A 21,784-nucleotide genomic window follows, 5' to 3' on the forward strand; every position below is an offset into this window, starting at 1 on the left:
ATTTTATTAAATCTCACCCCTGGAAACACATTTTTAAAATATTCTGTGGCAAAATGGGAAACAAATATGAAGCACTTCTCCATGTTAAAGTGCAACGGTTGTCTCAGTGTGATTCAGACGTCAGCTGAACAGGCCACTATTATTCTTGAAAGAACAGGTGATAAACTGTAATTATTCAGACATGGCTATTAGGCAGGGATTTTCTTGAAAATGGATTAAGTGACCCTGTCCCTTCAAGGAAAATAACAATTTTCAGTATTTGTTACTAATGACAAAGTTTGAGCTTTTAAGTGAAGATTAGAATTTTGGAAAATGTATATCCATGTCTATAAGCTCAAGAGCTTCCCAGTACTTCCTTGATAAGATAGGTTGTGATATTAACAAACACACTTTTTGATATTTTATAATAAAATGTCCCAACGTTTGAAAGAGCTGTACAACTCAATGAACCGATATTTTACAAATAATCAGCGCATTATGTTACAAAGCCGTGCATGGGTAAAAGATTCATTCAAAGTTCAAGACAGATCTATGTAACAGTACAAACAATTCATTAATATGGTTTCAGCTTTTACACTGCAATTAACCTTTAAGAAATTACCATTTGTTGAGTTTTGGTGCAATAGCAAAGAATATCCAAAATTATCTGAAAACAGTCCTCCCTTTTACTACGTGAGGCCAAATTTTCTTCAGGTACTAAGGATTGGCATCCTTTTTCTGCAAAGGGCTAGCCAGTAAATATTTTAGGCTTTGCAGGCTGTAAGGTCTCTGCTGCAACCACTCAACTGTGCTGCTGTCAAAAGCAGCTATAGGTAATTCACAAAGGAATGGGCTTGGCCGTGTTCCAATAAATTTTTATTTATGGATGCTGAAATTCAAATTTCATATATTCTCATGTGTAATAAATATTATTCTTTTTTGAAAACAAAAACCACTCTTTGCTTGCAGGTTATACAAAAACAGTCAGCAGACTGGATCTGGCCTCAGGGCTTGGTGTGCCAACACCTGATACACCTCAAACAAAGTAACACACTCATCAGATTGAATGCAGAATGCAGCTAGTTGAGATTCTAAGCTGTCTTCTATTAAACCAAATATGAAAGAGATTAGCATAAGTGTAAAACAATGCCACCTTTTTCACAATTTTTTTATTTTGGAGAATATGGTTATTTTCCTAAAAATACCTATGCTAATATATAAGGGGTATACTCTTGTTATTTTAAAATAAAGCAGTAAGTATTTTAAAAAAATGTTTCAGTTTTAATTTCTAATAGGGTTACTATTGACAGATGTAATCTACAAAAAGAAAGCCTTTTTGGGGGTCCACAAAAATATTTAAGAATGTAAAGGGGTCCCTAAGATGAGAAAGTTTGAAAAAAAATCACTGTCCTAGAAAATTCAAAAATTATCTCTGGAATAAATTAGCAAAATTACACATTGCTTCTTTCCTAACTTCATATATAGTACAACAAATGGCAGTAGAAAAGGAGCAAATTACCTATGTTCTAGAAACTAACAGTCATGAGCCTGGGAAGAGGCATTAGGTTTGTAAATAATCTACACTTCCTTCAACTTGGCTCCTTATAAATACTCCAACAAAGAGTTTCATAGCTGCCCACAAAAGTTAGTCTTTAAGACTGTATCCTTACGGAGGCAGGGGTGTAATTTTACTCTTACCTGATGCAGTGTTCCAACCTAGCCTCCTGCTGGAACACTGTGTCAACCCTGCCTCCCTCCTGAGGGTTCTGCTCTGCCCCTGACATCATCAGAGCATCAGGGCTGAAAAAGAAGAGCATGAGCCTAAATTATTTGTTAAAATCAACCCCAAAAGGGCTTTTATGCAAAAAGTATTTGCATGTATAGAAATGTGCCTGGAAGGCACAACCCAGGGTGATCATACTGATGTACTGTCAATCTACATTTAAAAGTTAGTAATGATAGGGCTTCCCTGGTGGCGCAGTGGTTGAGAGTCTGCCTGCCAATGCAGGGGACGCGGGTTCGTGCCCCGGTCTGGGAAGATCCCACATGCCGTGGAGCGGCTGGTCCCGTGAGCCATGGCCGCTGAGCCTGTGCGTCCGGAGCCTGTGCTCCGCAACGGGAGAAGCCACAACAGTGAGAGGCCCGCATACCGCAAAAAAAAAAAAAAAAAAAAAAAGTTAGTAATGATAATACGAAAAGTGCAAACCTTATTTTCAGGATCGCACTAGAAAATAAAAACACTGTCAGTAGTTTTCATCCTTCTAGGCTCCACAGACCCTAAAAGGTTCCCAGATTCAGTTCAGTTCAGTGTACCTGCTGAACAACCTCTTTCTTAAAGAGAAAGAACCTGTTTCAGTTTCATTCTAGGTTTATAATCTACCCACCCCAAATTTCTCTCATTTTCCTAGTATTATACTCAATACACTAAAAAAACTGCTTCAAAATGACTGCCAGCTATTATCAATCTAATAGAAATATATATACTCCCTGAAGTCTTATGGTTTAAAACTTATTTTCTTTTCAAGTAGCAAAACAAACCTAGGAAGAATTCTTCAATCATGTAGGTTCAAGGTTTTAATTTCATTTATCAGCTTCATCTAAGCAAAAAGTAACTATATCTTTTATTTATTTGAGATGTGAATATTATTTGTACAAGAAAAAAACATTTAAAATTTAAAAAAAACAGGTGTGGATAAATTTTAAGTTTAAAAAAACCCCCTATAAATAGCACCTTTTTCATTCACACTTAAAAGACAGGGATAAGCAATGCATATGCAGAAAGAAATTAAAAACTTAATTTAAGATATGCTTTGTTTGCCTTGAATGATATTACATGGATCGAAAAACTAAGTTCTATTTCCAAAATTAATTCCACTTCTCCCCAATATTCCACAAAATGGAAACTTACTCAGTAAGCAGATTTTAAGGACTAGGTAGAAGTCTATTAGTTTTGAATTAAAGCCAAAGATTTTAAAAAAAATGAATGTAAAAAAATGTCTAACAAGGTTTGAAAACAATAAAACACTTACCCCAAATACTAATTAAATTGCATCTGTTGCCCTTTTTTCTTTTTTTGCAGTACTGATCAACATTTTATAGCAAATACCATTTGGCTCAGCTATTATACTTCAAAGAATATTACCCACAGATATACAGGAGGTTTCCATTATCTAAGTATAGCTACAAATGGAAAAAGCCCATTTAAAGTTAATCCACTTAAAATAAGGACTAAAATTTCATAAAGAGAAAAAACAACTAAACTGGGTGTTTTCTTCAAGACTTACACAGAAAATGAGTATAAAGAACAAACCATAAAAGATGTTAAAGATTTTGGGCAAAATTTGGTGGCAAAATTAATAAAAGCATGAATTCAGTCAGTGAACATTTACTGAGGGCCTATAAGTAAATATAGTAAACAAAGATACAGTATTGAGCAAGAAGACAAGGCTCCCATTTATTTCCATGGAGTTCTCATCCTAACAGAGCAAGACAGACATCCTTCACTTCATTTTGACTTTCACAACACAATCATAAAGAAAAAAGCTCATTTCTGCAAAAAATAATTACCGGTATCATTAAATATACCCAAGGACTCTTACTGAATCCACTGATATTTAAACCATAATCTTTTAAAGCCCCTATTGTGTCATTCTTGCAGAGGTTTTCTCCTTCAAGTATTAGCTAGTCTTGTTTGTCAGGAATTTGTTTTTGCCAGGAATTTGAGGAGTTTAGTTATTTTGTCCACTTTCACTAAATGGTGCACCTTTGCCAATATTTACAATTGTACTGATTCATCACCTCCAATAAATACCCCACTATCTGAAAAGAAATGACACGAGTGTTAAGAATGTATACATATATGGGGTGGGGGCCTTGAGAATTAATTCCTTAGGTGTAAAGTTAATGATGAATATTAGTGCCTATTTTCATTTTCCTCTGCAACTAAAGGCACTTGGAGAGTAAATTTTCCAAAACAAAGATTCGAGGTTCTCTGTACAAAACAAAAATATATGTACCTTTTTTTTTGCAACACCAATTTAAAAGTAAAGCCAGGAAACTACTCGAAAATTCCATCAATAAGAAACTGGTTGAATTAAGGAACATTCACAAATTATGATAAAGAATGTGACAGCTCTATATGTAACAAAGTGCAGAGATGTACAACATTATTAGAAAAAAATCAAGGATGTACAGTGTGAATGCACTTGTGTAAAAACAGCTGCATGTGTTACTTTTACAGGCTTTTATATGTTAAAATTTTCTGTGTGAACACAAGAGAAACTATTAACATTGATTAACGCACATCAAGCTAGTCTCAAGTATGTATTTTTGGTAAACGACTCATAAATAAAAAGTCTGGATTTTAAAAATATTCATGTTAAAAGTACCACTAGGAGCTTGGGGACCTATGCTATCTATGCACCATATCAACAACAATGAAACACATGCTCAAGTTTACTGTACAAAGCAGCGATTATGGAGGAGGACACAGAATAGTGAACAAATTCCTTTACCTCTCTGAGCATCTCAAGCAGATACTACTGAGGTGCTCATGTGAGCAGTGTGGTGTGAAGACAAGAAACAGTTTTAAACAAGTGGTTCAGCCAACTTAGTCATTTCAAAAATGCGAACGCCTACTTATGTGCACTCAGTTTGCACCCTGCTAGGTGCTTAAACATGATGAACAAGACCAATCTGGTTACTATCTGCCCAGGAACCTCTAATCTAGTTTAAGAGAGACTGACCAAATAATCGCAAAAAAATATATGTAAAATTGAAACTGTGCTACAAAGATGATTCTTTGGAAATTGAGTTTAAGAGGTGGAGATTGAGTTTAAAATGTATAATAACTCAACGTGTTTTTTTTTTTCTTTAAGATACACTTGTGGTAGGCTAGCAGGTCACCTTAATCTTTTTTTTGTTTTTAATAGAAGATAACCATTCCTAAGAGGGGAGAGGGATAAATTGGGAGATTGGGATTGACATATACACACTACTATATATAAAATAGATAACCAATAAGTGCCTACTGAATAGCACAGGGAACTCCACTCAATACTCTGTAACAACCTATATGGAAAAAGAATCTAAAAAAAGAGTGGATATATGTCTATATATAACTGATTCACTTTGCTGTACACCTGAAACTAACACAACATTGTAAGTCAACTATACTCCAATAAAAATTTTAAAAATTTAGAAAAAAAGAAGATAGCTATTCCTAGAAGATTACCATTCTTTCTTGAATTCAGCTTCAGAAAGCTTCCACAGATGAATTCTCGTATGTTTTCTTTTATAAGACAATGAAAGTTATTTACTCCAGCTGTCAAATTCAGTGATGTTCAATGTTAAATATTTTAATTCAGGTCTACACAAGTACTTCTACCTCTGGTCCTTGGTTGTTCTGTTTTATCTGGTATATTTAATCCTATAAATCTAATCAAATGACTTTGGAAAAAATACATATATATCCCACCTATGTTTGCATGCCTACAGAAAGCTTAGCTTGTTACTTCAAGCAACTGTAACTCAAGTCATCATTATTCATCATCTATTTTTCTGTGAGAGTTACTTAAATTGTAAATATAGAATACTTGTGGAGCTAATATTTTAATATGTCCCAACATCATAAAGTTAAAACAAATGACTGTTTTTCCAAAGACAGAAATGTTAAGGAAAAAACCCTACTTTAAAAATGGCACATATTTAGCATAATTTACTCAATAATTATTTACTAAGCTACTTAGTCCATGCCTGCAAGTGCTAGGTCCTGAGGATACTACAATGAATACGATACATCTCCTATTTTTTTAAGGCGCTCAGAGTGTAGTGGTAGAAAGTGGAAAAAAAGAACAGGATTCAGCATAATGTGTGCCATAATGAACAGCACATAGGATATGCTGTGCAAGATCAGAGAAGATAGAAACCACCTTTGCCTGTAAGGCACAAAGTCTCCACAGAAGGAATATTTATGGTAAGTTCTCAGGTCAGCCAAAAGAAAGTGTTTGGGTGTGCCTCCTTTAACTGGGAACATCTAAAAACACAGCTATTTAAAAATGGTTTTTAAGGATACTGATTGAATCACAGGGTCACATGACAATTTCTATATTCAAAGGACTTTGTGTCATGAATCTCAGGCTTATGATAGGTAGGAGAAAGAAGATTAAATGGTTCTTCCCACCTCAAAATAGAACTCCAAATTCATCATTTATGAGTAGGCAAAGCAGATTTTAATCTAATATTGTGTGGTCAAAATGTTCACAATAAATTTGACTGGAAACCATATAATATTATGTTAGAATTGGAAAAAACTGAGTCTTTGACACCTTTAAAATTATAGTTAAAGGAATAGTGTATAGAGACATGCAGGCAAAAAACCAGAGTGTCTCTTTGCTAAACAAATCTAACAGGTGTAAAAAGACAAATGCCCAGGAAAGAACTTGCATCATCAGCCTTAAAATTCCGTCAGTAGATCAACATGACAAAGAATCACACTTTATTTAAATTAAAGAAAGAAAACAAAGACTCTACTGACTACATGCAAAAGTCAGATTCACCTATCTGAATCCAATAGATAACAAGATCAGACAAACCTCTAGAAAATGACATACAACAGAATAAGCTTGACTTATTTCTTGTATTAGTATGCTATCAGGTTTTAAAAAATTAAAGTCATAAAAAAACTCTACATACGAGCCCAATTTATAAATCAATGATGCAGCAAGTCTGCAGCTATCAAAATTGCTTCCCTTTTGGCTACTAGCAAAAAGCTAAATAAAGAAGTGATTTTTGTTTATTTCCTAGTTAGGTAAACCAAAGAACTCTGAAGCAAAATTATCTGACAAAAACGCTTCGCTTTCAGCTCAAGTTAGAGGGTAACTGACGCCAAATAACTACCTGAAATGATTAGGCAAATCCTAGGATTCTCACAGGATAATGTTTCTAAAAAACTGAAATCAACAGTAAATTATTTAATCAACCTATTGGTTGATAAAAGGTCAGGATACAATTCAGGTCTTAAAATATGAATGGCATCAAATCCGCATTTCAGGTGGAGAAACAGAAGGAAAAAATAAGAGTAAATGGTTAGAACTTGCCCAAGGAAGGTCACAGAGTAAGTAGCAAAACTAGAAGCACACTCAGATTCTTAACTCCAAGGAGACTGTTCTCTTCCTGACAGTAATGACATGTATATGGTTCTTTCCGTAAAATTTAGACAGTGAAGTCAGATGACTTGCGTTTCTGAGTTAAACAGACGTTGCCCTTTTAAGAGCCAAATTTCGTTCTATCTTCTCTTTTTAAAAGCATAAAATTCCTTCCAACATAAAATACAAGAGAATTTAGATAGAAAAATTGTAAACAATAATTTAGTTTTAATTAGGTACATTAATAATTTAGCATTAATTTCCTCTTATTCATTCAGAATGTAAGGAAAAAGTACTCATTTTTTACCCCTTGTAGTCTTATTTCCTTTTAAAGAAAGCTACCAGTAAGTATGAGCACTTATAAAAGCATTCTTGTAAACATTTTAAAAAAAGCACTATCTACAATCAAATACAAATTTCCCAGATTTCTTTAGAGTCTGAAGAAAAGAAGTGGGCTTTTTAAAGGAAAATGCTTGCGACTGTAGAGGTCTAAGGATAAACCAGGCATTCCTTTCAACAAATTAAGATGCATTAAATGGAAAAATGTTGATAATGAAGACAGGCTACTTTACCCACTTCAGACAATTTATAATGCAATTAAAGGCAGCAAAGTAACAAGATACTATGAAATGCTCTTCAGATCTCTGCAAGTCACTAGTGTAAGGTGAAATAGTGGCATGTATTCTTTATCTCTTTATTTAAAGTTTACTAAATAAGCCAAGCCATTAATCCAGGTTCAGCCTGTACATCCTATTCTGATGGCAAATCTACGTGCTTCTGATGAAATGTTTATGCTCTTAAACTAAGTTTTGACGTCTATCTTTATTTTGCTTTAAGAATCAAGTGTTATGTTTATTAAGGCATGCAGTCAGGTCTCTTCAGCTCCCGGTCTTACCTGCTGAATCTTCCAAATCAATCAGTTTGGGCATTAAGCTTTCAGGGAGTTTTTCCGGTAAGTCGTAGCCATTCTTCCTAGCAACTACCAGATGAAAAGCAGCACAAAACTCATCCAGTGTCAAGGCTCCATCTTTATCAAAGTCTGAGAGTTCCCTAGAAGAAAAACTTCTTATTAATATAATCATATCCTGCTTTGACTCCCTTTAGGTCTCAAAAAGGAGAGAAATCCTTTCCCAGAAAATTGCAATCTATAATTTTTAAAATTCCATAGATGGAAAGATATGTAATAAAACAAATGTAGCAAACTGTTAACTGTAGGTAGCGGGCATATGGGTGTTCAAGGAACAATTCTTTAAACTTTTCTGTATGTCTTAAATTCTCATAATAAAATGCTGAAGAAACAGTCCCAACAAATAAAGTCACCAAAAACTGACCTTTACCCCATATGCATTTTTAGTAACAGGATTTAGTTAAAGCTAGGCTTAGTTAGTAAGTCACTGAAATTTTTAAAAACTGTTTTTACTGTTATCAAATTTCTACATGTATGCACTTTAAGGCATCCAACAGAATTACAAGGCTTGATACAAAGAAAGAGCAGCCCCACCCTGATGTCGATTTTCTGGTTGCAGATGCAACCATTTTTCATTCATTACCTTAAACTACATAAATAGCATGCATATATTGCTAGTTCTTGATTTTTCGGTTTTAGGCATTATCTACCTACTTCCTACCATAGCATCCTATGCTTCTAAAAACCTTAATAACAAAATAATTTAGAATGTAAAGAAATACACTGATATACAGTAGAAATAACATTTGTTTATCCAATAATTGTTTTTAAAAAATAATTTGTGATTGTAATTTGTGTTTTAATGGCTAATTTCAACTACACAGCAGCTATCCTGAGTCTCAGTCTATATTTAAATGGCAGCTAAGCATGTCCTTAAGATCACGCCTTGGTATAGGACTTACTAAACTTGTTAAAAAACAAATGTGATAAACATAACCATGTATGAGCAAACTAGCTTTTATTCCACACATTATGCTTTCAACAAGAAACAGGTGATACAGCTTAAAGAATTTTATAACCCATTTTAAAGAACTACTACAGTGTTATCACTTATTTCTTTTCTAAAGAGTGAGAGAGAAGCTGGCTATTATAAGGCAATACTGAGTACTTTGAGAATACTCTTGAAAAGGTTACTCTAATAGTTTATTTTTTAAAGTTCAAAAATCTACCTGCTATAAACTCCTCTGAAACAACCCACATTACCCAACTAATGATATACCACACTTACCAAATATGAGAAAGTTCAAGAATAGGAAGTTTTGATTTTGTAAAAAACTCTTTAGCTGCAGATCCTGAAATATTAAAACAGTGTTGTTTAATGTTATTCTGAACTTACAGCTCCAAGAATAAAATGTGAGGTAAGAGTCTTAAGACTTTTGTCACTGAGAAAAAGGTAACCGTAACATGTGTACATGCCATGTTTTTGGTTTCCAGCGATTATAAAGTTTTTAGGCAATTTGAGAATTAATTTATCCTTTATAATCTCTGACCAATAAAACCATGTTTTTGAGATTATGAAATTGAGATTGTCCTATCCCATCTAGAAGAACTTCTGTTTTTAACAACTCACCTGGAATAAATCCGTTTAGATCAGGCTGAATGGTTTTAAATTGATTTACATAATACTGTCTTTGTTCATCTGTTATTTTCCAGGGATCGTCATAACTACTGGATTGCCTACGAATTTCATTGGCAGTTGTAGCTGATGCTACAGTTCGTACTGTTGTCTGGTCCTGTAATGAAACATTTTTTCCTCAGTACAGCATCTATCTATATGATTACATGGACCAAGATCGCTAGGTTACTTATCTTTGAAAGTAAAACTTTTTGTGGATGTTTAAAAAATAAGAAGTCTTCACAAACTCATCAGCAAACCACATATTTGCTATATAGGTTATTAAACGTTTTTGCACAATGATTATATAAATGTGTAGAACGACAGCAATATGTAAGCAACAGAAAGTTATGTGAAATGTGCTAAGAAAGCCAAGCAAATATATTCCTAGATGCAGAAACCTTTCAAAGCTTCACTATGGAATTAGCAAGAAAATCAGCCAAAACTTTCAGTGAAACATTCCAATGAAAACAGACTTGAAGAAAACGCACAGAGTTCTGGTTTTTTTTGTAAAAGAGTGAACTTGCATTTATAAAATTTGCAACAGCAAAATATGAAAACAATGACTGCAGCAATACTCTGAATGAAGCAAATAAAAATGCAATACCAATAAAATGTCACACCTGGACAGAAGCAGGATGCATGGTTAAAAGAGTACTGGTTGGTGGAGTATCTGCAAAACTGACCCAATTTTCTTGAGGTGGAGGTGGAGAATGCCCTGACCATACTGCATCACCAGCAGAAGAACCTAAAAGCAGAATGGGTAAACATGCTGACTCATTTTTGGAGGAAAAAAATAAAGTTACAAGGTTTTTAATGATAACAAATCACCACACACACATAAAAGTTTTCTTTTAAATGCTAACTTTGAAGAAATGTTAACAATTTCCAAAATGGAATCTTTTCTGTCAATTTAAAATTATACCTCATTTGGTATAACCAATTTATTGCTGTAATAAGCAATATAGCAGCAGAATCATTTTTACAACAAAGTGTACTTCCCTTCACTAATATAATCTATACTTAGGAATATATCCCTAGGAATATTTATTTATTCATTTTACCCTTCAGAGAATCTGATCCCAGTAAACTTTTGTCTAAGCATCATAGATATAAATAAATGCAATTACCACTCTTCAAAGTGATATATCTACTTAGAAACTTTCACAGCTGGCTTTTGCTTTTTAAGGCACTTAACATATAATTAAAAATTGACTTGGAGGCAACTCTTAAAGGAACATTATCAAGTTTTCTTCAATTTACAACCCTTAATAAATGTTACTTTAAAAAAATTTCTAAATACCTGATTGTGCTTCACCAAAGGGAGACCAAAATGGCCCAGGTCCTGCAAGAGGCCTCTCACTGTTTCCTCCACTGGGATGGCGGCTGTGCTTCCTCCATGTGTGTGGAGAAGTTGGTGGAGACTGCTGTGGCGAAACTACTGGGGATACAGGTTCCTAGAAAGAACATCATTACTTTAAAATTTAAATTTTAAGGTAACATTTTCATTACCAAGGCACTCAATAAATGTTTCAGTGTAAGCATTAGCACAGGACATCAACTGATAGCATTTACATGCACGTGCTTACCTGCTGATCTGCAGATGTACGAGGCTGGCCAGTATCATGGCTTGTGGATCCCTTTTTCACTTGCCCCCTGCCCGGTGGTGGGGGAATTACACCAGAATAAGACCCTTGATTTTCAGAATCTGAAGAATATGAGGCTGCATGACGAGATTCCTGTTCATTCTTTGAAGCAACAAATCTTGGCAGAGGAAGGTCCTTTACTGTTAACCACAAAAATAAGTATTACTTTAAAATAAAAAAAGGTATACACACGAAAAACTAAAATAAGAGATGAATTTGACATTAGAAAGAATTTTTGCAAAAACTGATACAGAAACAACAGGCACAAAATGTTTACCTCTACAAAATTCAGATCATCTCTCTTAGATCGTTTAGGGAAACTCTAACCTAGAAAGAAGTAACACCAAACTGTCCTTAAGGAGTTAAGCTGTATTAAATGTTCATTGCATGTCTGGCCCTATGCTTGTACTTTATATCTATCTCGTCTCATAACCATTATCAACCCCATTTTACAGAGAAAGAAACTGAGACTCCAAGATACCAAGGTCATTGACAGTTAGGATTTCCACCCAGGTGAATCGGACCCCGAAGCCTAGGCTGTTTCTACTCACACTGGTTCCCTAAAGGAAAATGTTAGAGCTCTAAGCGAAATAAGAATATGTCACTAAGTTTGAGACTAGATTAATCTAGACATTTTCATTGCAGAAATTCCTGAAAACAACTTACTGTTCACCTACCAAGGACACAGAACAAGGTGTCAGTTATACCCACCCACTTCAGTCTAGCTTATGACACTCCTACAGGCAAATATTCTACATTCAATTTTAAGTAGAAAAGAGGATAAAAGACTGAGAATTTCTCTGCACACTTTTAGACTAGAACAATACAGCACAAAAACCATTTTTAGAGGAAAGTGTACTTCCCTCCACCATGATTACCAGAATTTCTCTTTAGAATCTCCACATTAAGAAGGGAAAACATTGTTTATTCAGCATTTATATAAAGGAATTCAAAATTACCTGCAAAGAATGTAAACTCTCAACTCCAGAACAATGATATGTGGCAAACCAGAGCTCCACAATGAAAACCTCTGGATGACTAATAAACTGAGCTGGTACTGAAAACTATGTTATAAAAATTCTAACATCAGAGAAAACCTCAAGTTTTCTCTTGCCTGCCTTTCCTATGAAAACCAAAGAACTCTGCATTTAAGTGCCTACCTTTATAGAATTTCCATCTACTTCGGCATCAATGAGCCTCCAAATAACAGAAAAACAAATTATCCTAGGTGACATTTGTAAGGTGGTTAGATGCTTGTATTTGGGTTTTAGTCTGCCAATATTTTTAATACTGTGTCTTTCAATCAAAATTTTGGTTAACTAATACTTTCTAATTTCAAATGGAGCTTTCATGGCTTTTCTAAACAGGAAAACACAAAGTATAATGTTGTTTTATACTTAGTTAGTAGAAAAGAATATAAGGAAAGCATATATGAAGATGGGCGCTATAATTCATCATTTACCTTGATAAAATTATTCATCTAAATTCTAAGCAATTTTTAGTAAATTAATTTTTAAAAATCACCATTTTAACAGTTTTTATATTACCATCAAATATGTATGAAGTACATATATGCCATAACAGAGTTAAGACAGACATATTTTTCTAATATTAACAAATGAAAAGAGCATGGTAGTAAAAGACATGACACTAACTCAACGTCACAAATACCACTGAAACATCAGAAAGACTCAACAGTTCTGACTTTACTTCATTTGTGATTAGAAGTTCATTTTCATTTCAGTTACTAATATATTCTGTATTTACCTGTATTTATACTTTCCACTCTTAAAGGGAAGCCAGACTGGGCAACAGCTACAAGTTTCAAAGCAATATAGAACTGACTTCTTCCAAAATAACCAAGTCTAGTTGCACCACAAAGCTCCATAATCTATAAAAGAACACAATGTTAACATTAAGAATTATGACAATAATTCTCCACATAAGCAGCTATCTAACTTCTGTTTATCACTTCTCCAAAATACATAGCTGACATATGGTATATTACTCTCAACTGACAACCAACTTCCTCAAGTTTCAGGTTTAAATGTTTGAAAATAAAAAGGCACTGACCTTACAATAAGAGGGTTATCACTCTCCTACGTATTAAAATTCATGTGATAAGTAACTACATTTTATTAAGAATCACATCTTTTAGAAACAAATGTACCATCTACTCTTCTTCATAAACACTGTGCATACAATAGGGCCAAAAGTTTCTGCAACTAACAGATTATTAAGCAGCCATTTAAAGTAAGTCATAAAATGACATACTAAGTGGGAAAAGGCAGGAGGCAAAATTTTAACTACATAAACAGAACTTTTAAAACAAACAGATATATAAAAATTCTACCAACAAATTTGTGAGGTGAGATTAACAGTATGGTTTTTTTTCCCTCTTATTTTCCAGATTATATTTAATGTGGTTATACTACTTTTCTTTAAAACAACAATTTTTGTTTGTTTGCTTTTTTTTTTTTTTTTTTAAAGCATGAAGGCTTTCAAGGATCATTCTAGTCACTCAACAAGTATTTCTCGACTGGCTACTACAAGTTTCAGACTAGAAAAGAGAATTTTGAATTACAAGATTAAATTATAATTCCCAAAGCTGGAGTAACATCTACTATACAGACATCATAAAGTAATCTTAAAACAAGCACTAAGTATCCTTGTCTCAGCTTCTCAAAAAATTCAAGTTCTTGTACAAAGGGAACATATTTTGTCTATTTTCTTTTTCCCAAAACACTCAAAGGAAGATTAAGGTACCTGAGACGCTGTGGTACTAAATCAGAAGTATTTACTAGAATTGCAAAAAAGCAACTGTCACTGGTTCAGCAACATATCACAATAACAATAACCATTTGTTTACTTGCACAAGGAAAAAATACAGTCATTTTTGCTATGAATAATTAGCACAGGAGGAAGTTGCTGTTCTGCCACTAAGGGGCAGTGATGTTGGAATTATCAGGCCAGGAATTTAGAACTATGATTAATATGTGAAGGGCTCTAATGGATAAAGTAGACACCATACAAGAACAGAATAGGCAATATAAGCAAAGAAATGGAAATCCTAAGAAACCCCCCCTCCTCCCCAAAAAAGCTAGATATCTAAAACACTATAAAACAAAGAATGCCTTTGATGGGCTTAGTAGACTGGACATGGCTGAGGAAATAATCTTCGAGCTTGAGGATCTCAGTAAGACCTCTAAAACTAAAAGAGGAAAAAACAGAACAGAATATTTGAAAACTGTGGGACAACTACAAAAGGTATGACATACATGTAATAAGAAGACAAGAAGGAGAATAAAAAGAATAGAAGATTTACTTGAAACAATAATAACTAAAAGTTTCTCCCAAATTAATGCCAGAAACTGAACCACTGATCCAGTAAACTAAGAGAACACAAAGCAGAATGAATGCCCAAAAAAGTACACCTAGTCCCTTTACAAAAATTAACTCAAAATGGATCACAGATCTAAATGTAAAGCATAAAATTATACAACTGCTGGAAGATAACTTATGTATTCGGGGTGCTTAAGAAAAAGTGGTGTTTTTTTTTTTTTCACCTAATGGAATAACACTATTAAGAGTTTTTGTTTTGTTCTGTTCTTAATGATTTGTGACTTTTTCCTTTCTGCCAAGGTAGCATTTTTGCTCTATCAGCAGTCTTTCTAGTCATTGCCTTTATACCTTGTACGCCATGGCTTAGAAAAGGAATCAACCTTTTAATACTGTAGAAAACAAGAATAAATAGTTCTTTAATAATAACTCGGAGAGGTCTCCAATGAGCAAAATGTACACAAGCATCATTTTTTACTTCTGATACACAAAATATGGACATGTTGGGGAAAGGGCTAACATTTACTGAGTGCACACAATGCTAAGCACAGTGCTAAATACGCAAGGTGTTCCCATCTAATCCTAAAAATAATGGAGTAGAATTGCTATTTTTATCATTTTACAGGAGAAGAAAGAGAATCAGACTGGCCAAGTAATTAAGGCCAGAGGGCTCAAAAAAGGGCAGAGCTATAATTCAAAGTCATGCTTTTAATCTTCTACCAAGACAGGCTGTCCACTGTCCTCTTCCTAGAATAATGTCAGCTGCCTCAGAGCAAGTACCCTCAGTAAGTCCTAAAAGTTGAGTGCCTAGTACAAAGTGACAATGAAAGAGTAGTTTAAATGCACTAGGAAGGTTCTTTAATCCTATGCTCAGAACATGAGGTACAGGGAATTCTAACAACAAGAAAGGTATATGGAAGTTATTTGAGAATTTCAGCTTGAATCTACGAGCTGAATTATAAAGTAGAAAAATGCAAAAAAGTGGAATGAGGAATATATTGAAACTATACATAATACTAAGAATCAATACATCATCACTGAGAATACTGTCAAAATTCTCTCCAAAATGAAATTTTATGAATGTTTAATAAAATATAATAGAAAGTAAGATCCTCCCTTTATAGTCACTATCAAGTTAAAATTGAGAAGGTGACTCCATTGCTTTCATTTTTATAAACATTCTTTAATTTAAGTTGGACTGGGTCAATGGACAAGCTGACTGTTTTTGCTGGCTTAAAAGCCCAGGCAGTTTGGTCTACCTACATGCACAACGCTGGCTCCCAAGTCAGTCTAACTTTTATTGTTTCATTAACTTGTTAGACTTGTCCCCACACCTCTCTGTGACTCATCAGCTTTACCGACATGGGAATAACTTGTAATGGAGACTCAGGTTTACTAGAGAAATTAGAGGAAAACAGGGAACAATTACACTGAATACCTATTATTAGGAAGACTGTTTACTTCTTGTCCCACTTAACGCTCAGAACACTCCTCTAATGTTGGCTACCATTATCCCCAGTTCATAGGAAAGGAAACTGAGGTTAGTAGGTGGCAGTCAGGGTTCAAAGCCAGATTAGTTTGAGTCCGAGGCCTCTCTTCCCAGGTGCCTCCAAGGCATAGCTAAACAGAACTCTCAACATGGCATGTTTATGGGGCAGTAGTTCCAAAATATATTCCAAAGAACACCAGTCAAGTTAAATGCTCTGTAGTTGAATAAACATATATTATAGCCCCCTTGGCGACTTTACAATGCATTTTTAGTTCATAAGAGGCACTAAAAAATCCTACAGCCTAGAAACAAACCTCTATTTGGTTTAGTATCTATTAAAATGCTTTAGAACTAGTGGTCCATAGATCAGATGCTCTGTGTAACACACTTTGGGAATCAATGCTGTTTAAGAGCCCAGAGTAGTGATATTCAAACTTTTTGGTATCAGGATCCCTCCTTATACATGCTTAAAAAAATTAAAGAGGACTCCCTCAAAGCGTTTGTTTTTGTGGCTTGTATTTATTGATATTTACCATATTAGAATTTAAATTGGGATATTAAAAAAAATGCACCTATGAATTCATTTAAACACAAGAATAATCCTATCACACGTAACATAAAATTTTACGAAAATAACTTTTTTCCAAAATAAAAAATTGAGAGTACATTGTTTTATATATATACAAATTTCCTTAATGTCCAGCTTATGAGAAGATTAATATCTGCTTCTGTATTTGATTCACTGCAATATGTTGCTTTGTTTAAAGACACTCACTTCACACAGGTATGTGTTGGAAGACGAAGGACAGTTTTTTTTATTTTTATTTATTTATTTATTTATTTTTGGCTGCCTTGGGTCTTCGTTGCCATGTGCAGGCTTTCTCTAGTTGTGGCAACAGGTTACTCTTTGTTGCGCTGTGCGGGCTTCTTGTGGCGGTGGCTTCTCGTTGTGGAGCATGGGCTCTAGGTGCTCAGGCAGTAGTTGTGGCACACAGCCTTAGTTGCTCCACGGCATGTGGAATCTTCCTGGACCAGGGACTGAACCCGTGTCCCCTGCGTTGGCAGGTGGATTTTTTTTTTTTTTTTTTTTTTTGCGGTACACGGGCCTCTCACTGTTGTGGCCTCTCCCGTTGTGGAGTGGAGCACAGGCTCTGGACACGCAGGTTCAGTAGCCATGGCTCACGGGCCTAGCCACTCCGCGGCATGTGGGATCCTCCCGGACTGGGGCACGAACCTGTGTCCCCTGCATCGGCAGGCAGACTCTCAACCACTGTGCCACCAGGTAAGTCCCAACAGAGGGCAATTTAAATAGCCTTTTCAGATAAATCTGTTATCATTTTTTGATACCATACCAAAACTCTACAAGTGCTAGTTGCTTAAAGGTTAGCTGCAATATAGAATCCAAAGCCATATTAATAAACTCTTTTGCATACTCTTACATTAAAAATCCATTGGTGTATCTGGTGCACTGCAACCTGCTTTGGTCATATGTAAACTACTGGTTCATAGTCATGCAGATCTTCCAAATGTTGACACATTTTATTTACAAAATATTTTTTAAAATTACATTTGTTAATATCACCACTGGTCTCATCAGAAAAGTCATTAAATACTGGGAAGCAGTCAAACACATGGTTGCAGCTAAGTTTTCCAAAATCCTGATTTTTGCCAGAAAGCTCAAATTTTATATCATTAGTAACAAATAGCATTAGTTGTTTTCCCTTAAGTGACAGTCATACTTGCTTCATTTTCAAGAAAATCTTTGCCCAATACCCAAGTAAGCTGTTCCTTCAAGAAAAATGGTGCTCCATAAAAAAAAAAGTCAGTACAGCTCACAACTCAAACAATAAAATAAGTACTTTTCCTCAAGACAACCATCATTCTTCAGTATGCAGCAAATGTGCTTTATGCATACTTCCCACTGCATCACACAAAATACGAAAAAAATATATGCTCAAGGGTGAAGATTTAATAAAATCAGGGTTTTTTTTCCTACACAGAACATTCTTCAGTGAAATTGGTTTCTTTCTTGTATGGCAGTAAAGAATACAATACTATTACAGTTTGGTGACACTGCATTGATTTGTGCTAAGGAGTCAGTTTTACCCACCACTTCTTTTGCATTACCAATGCAAAGGTCAACACAGGATTAAAAAAAAAAAAGCGGGGGAGCAGGGAGGAATAACATATTAGTATTATTATGAAAATATCAGACCAGGGCTCTGCAGATCAAACTCTGAGAAATGCTATTATAGAGCACACTCTCTATATGGTAGTGATAGAAGGACCTCTTGCTTTGATGTCAATGCTACATACTCCCTGCTCGAGAGCAGCCACTGAAAACAAAATGTCTACAGGCGCAAGCAAGTATACCATAAATCAGTGAAACTGGCCAGATGGGGGATGTAGTGAGGTAAGGTGAGCAGGTGTGACAAGAGCAGCTGCTATTCAGCTCTAGCTAACTGCTGCTATAGAAGAACATCTGTCAAATGATGCCATCTTCAGATTTTTGTAAAGCTGGAAATCTGGAATATTCTATGATATTGTTCTCATTTTTAAATGCTAATGTGGATCCAGATAATTTTTTTAAATACGCAGATCAACTAAAACACCTAGATCACATATCTACATATTCTGTCTCAGAGAGTATTCTATAGTTACTAGAAAAATGGCATAAAATAAATGGCAAAAACTACAATAATGTTCCTTCAGGTCCTCTAGCAAGCAGGGTAGAAAAAAGTGAGACCAAGTTTCATGAAAGATAACCATATATACAGGTATTATTATATATTAACCTATCCTACTTATATAATGGTCCTAGAGTGTTTCAGCTGAGACTCTGGAAGCCCCCCCAAATTATTCTCAGGTCATTAATTCAGGTCATTAATGAATCATTATACAATGGCTTTATATAAGATCTTGTTATCTAGCAAGTGACTCAAAGTACTGAGACAACTGAAGAATAACCAGGGGAAATTAATTAAAAGAAAATGCATTATTTAATCCTTCCCTGGAGTGTCAGGTCCAGTCCTTATACACACCCACAGTATAACTAATACAAGAACTCTAAAACACCTCTTCCTCCTTTCCTTCAATAAGTCAAGACTGCTCCCACTTCAAGGACTTTGCACTTGCCGTATCCGCAGTTTGCCCCTCAGATCTTTGCTTGGCTACTTCCTCGGTCATTCAGACCTCAGCTCAAAGTGCAATCCTTCCTCTGAGTACCCTACTGTTATTTATTGTCAACATCTCCCAAAAGAATGAGCTTCCAAGGAACAGAGAAGATCTCTTATATTCCCACCACTTAGAACAACTCCTGATTTACAGTACCTATATACATTTGTTGGTTGGATACATGAATGAATGAAATATTTTTGAATCAACTTTGCTGCAGTCTCCTTCTACTCCTATACAGACTACCAGATTAACAAACCTAAAGTATAGCTCTGAATAATGTATATTATATTTAAAGAACAAACTCATAAGTCTAGCACTCAAGACTCTGTAAAATTGTCCCAAACTGCTTTTCTAGTCTTACTTCGGTCAATCTAGAGACTGGGCTCACCTATCTCCATATTTTTGCTTTTCTCTCTCACCAGATCACTCTGTAACCTATGTCTGCCTATTAAAATTATACCCTTTCTTCACAAACCATCATAACAGGCTCCGCCTTCCTGTAACATCTGCTATCCATATGCAGATGACTTTTTCTTTCTTTGTACTAGTACTCCAGCTTCTACCATTTGAGTTACTTGAGTTACCTGTGTAATTAGGTTAACCACACTGCACACTCCTGACACCTCCTCCCTCCATTAAACTCCTTGTGGGCAGAGACCATGACTTAGTCATACTGGAACCCCCCGAAAGATCTGGCACTGTATTTTGCCACTTAGTGCTGAAGAGAATTGCTCTCCCATGGTGCCCACATCCTCCTGATTTACCGAATTCATTCTGTTAGTCTTCATTTGAATTAAATCTTTCTTACTAGGAAAGATCATTTTTACCATTCCTTTAAAAATGAAACATTTTCTAATAATAAACATAGTTTGCGTTGTCCAATGTAGTTTGGATTACACATGATCCATCCATGCATCTTTGCTGCAGTACACTGTGGCAAGTAGAAAAGGTCAAGAAAAAAAAAGTCAGTGGCAAAGAAGATAAGGGCATACATCAAAGCCCAATCATTCCAACATGACTTAATTCCCTTTCAAATACTACTGTCAACACAAAGCATGTTTCACCTGTTTACAAGCTATGTGGACATATTAATCTCTAGTATTTTCCTCTGTTACGAAAACAATTTAATTTAAATGCTTAGCATACTCCAACAAAGTGGGCAACTCATCCATTACTGGATTCATGAAGCATGTTTGCATTCCTAAACGACTCTAGCTATCACTCTGTGACCAACTCCACAGCCAATTTCCTACTAAACTCAGGTCTGAAGTGAAATGCAATCTTACCAACCCCTTTGAGATACTTAGTTGCACTGGGGCAAATATCTAATCTCACTTTTACTATATTACTTTCTTATCCAAAACCTTTAATGCTTTTTGCTTTGCTTATACAACGCAACTCATTTTTTTTTTTTTTTTTTTTTTGCGTTACGCGGGCCTCTCACTGTTGTGGCCTCTCCCATTGCGGAGCACAGGCTCCGGACCGCAGGCTCCGGACACGCAGGCTCAGCGGCCATGGCTCACGGGCCCAGAGTCTCCGCGGCATGTGGGATCTTCCCGGACCGGGGCACGAACCCATGTCCCCTGCATTGGCAGGCGGACTCTCAACCACTGCGCCACCAGGGAAGCCCTCAAATGATTTCTGATTACAAGCCTACAGTTCAAAACCACATGGCTTCTCTGCTTTCTCCTGCTATGATTTTATCCTAACACTTAGGTAAATAAACAGGTATTCTCTTGATTCTTTTCTTCCTTTCACTCATACCCTCATGCATAACTTCCATGTCACATTTCAACCACTTTCCTATCTCAGTTAAGGATGAGTTCTCCAAGTCTTTCCTCAACAGTATGTCCTCAGAAAGAACAAAGAAAACCATCTATACATTGCTGACAAATGGCACACATCATTCTGCAGACCACCTCAAAAATAAGATACGTATAAAATTTGTCAAATACTGTAGCTAAATAGCAATATCAGAATTTTCTTGCGCCCTTACTATATATCAGGGACTGAAATATCAGATAAGTACTAAATAAGTAATAATCCCCTTTCTACACTACAAGTATTTGCAAAAGGTATATTTTTCAGTGTAAAGAAAAACTACAAATGTCTCCTATAACTTTTCAGCAGAAAAAAGTTCAAATATATTATACAAGTTCTTTTTCCCTTACTAATATTATCACAGGAATTCATCAAAGAAAATACTATAACAATACAGATAACTGCTACAGGACTTAGAAGCTTAATACTGGAAGGCAGATTTCATTCTGCCCGCTAAAACAAGGAACCATAAAGAATGTACTGAGGGACTTCCCTGGTGGTGCAGTGGTTAAGAATCCGCCTGCCAATGCAGGGGACACGGGTTCGAGCTCTGGTCAGGGAAGATCCCACATGCCGCGGAGCAACTAAGCCCATACGTCACAACTA

At 35.3% G+C, this 21,784-nt stretch overlaps 1 protein-coding gene across 5 annotated transcripts in view; it reads right to left on the reverse strand.

The window, feature by feature from the left end:
* The window catches only part of REPS1 (RALBP1 associated Eps domain containing 1), a 73,410-nt gene that overhangs the window by 29,203 nt on the left and 22,423 nt on the right, over positions 1–21,784 (reverse strand). For all 5 annotated transcript variants that reach the window (XM_082669067.1, XM_082669066.1, XM_082669064.1 and 2 more), the window contains exons 2-8: positions 13,120–13,243; positions 11,296–11,492; positions 11,010–11,163; positions 10,330–10,454; positions 9,662–9,824; positions 9,320–9,383; positions 8,020–8,174 (exon numbers count right to left, since the gene is read on the reverse strand). In XM_082669067.1, coding sequence (XP_082525193.1) covers positions 8,020–8,174; positions 9,320–9,383; positions 9,662–9,824; positions 10,330–10,454; positions 11,010–11,163; positions 11,296–11,492; positions 13,120–13,243 — 982 coding nt within the window. The remainder of the gene's footprint in view (positions 1–8,019; positions 8,175–9,319; positions 9,384–9,661; positions 9,825–10,329; positions 10,455–11,009; positions 11,164–11,295; positions 11,493–13,119; positions 13,244–21,784) is intronic.

Source organism: Grampus griseus, assembly GCF_964374135.1.
Source record: "Grampus griseus genome assembly, chromosome: 13".
Classification (NCBI taxonomy): Eukaryota; Metazoa; Chordata; class Mammalia; order Artiodactyla; family Delphinidae; genus Grampus; species Grampus griseus.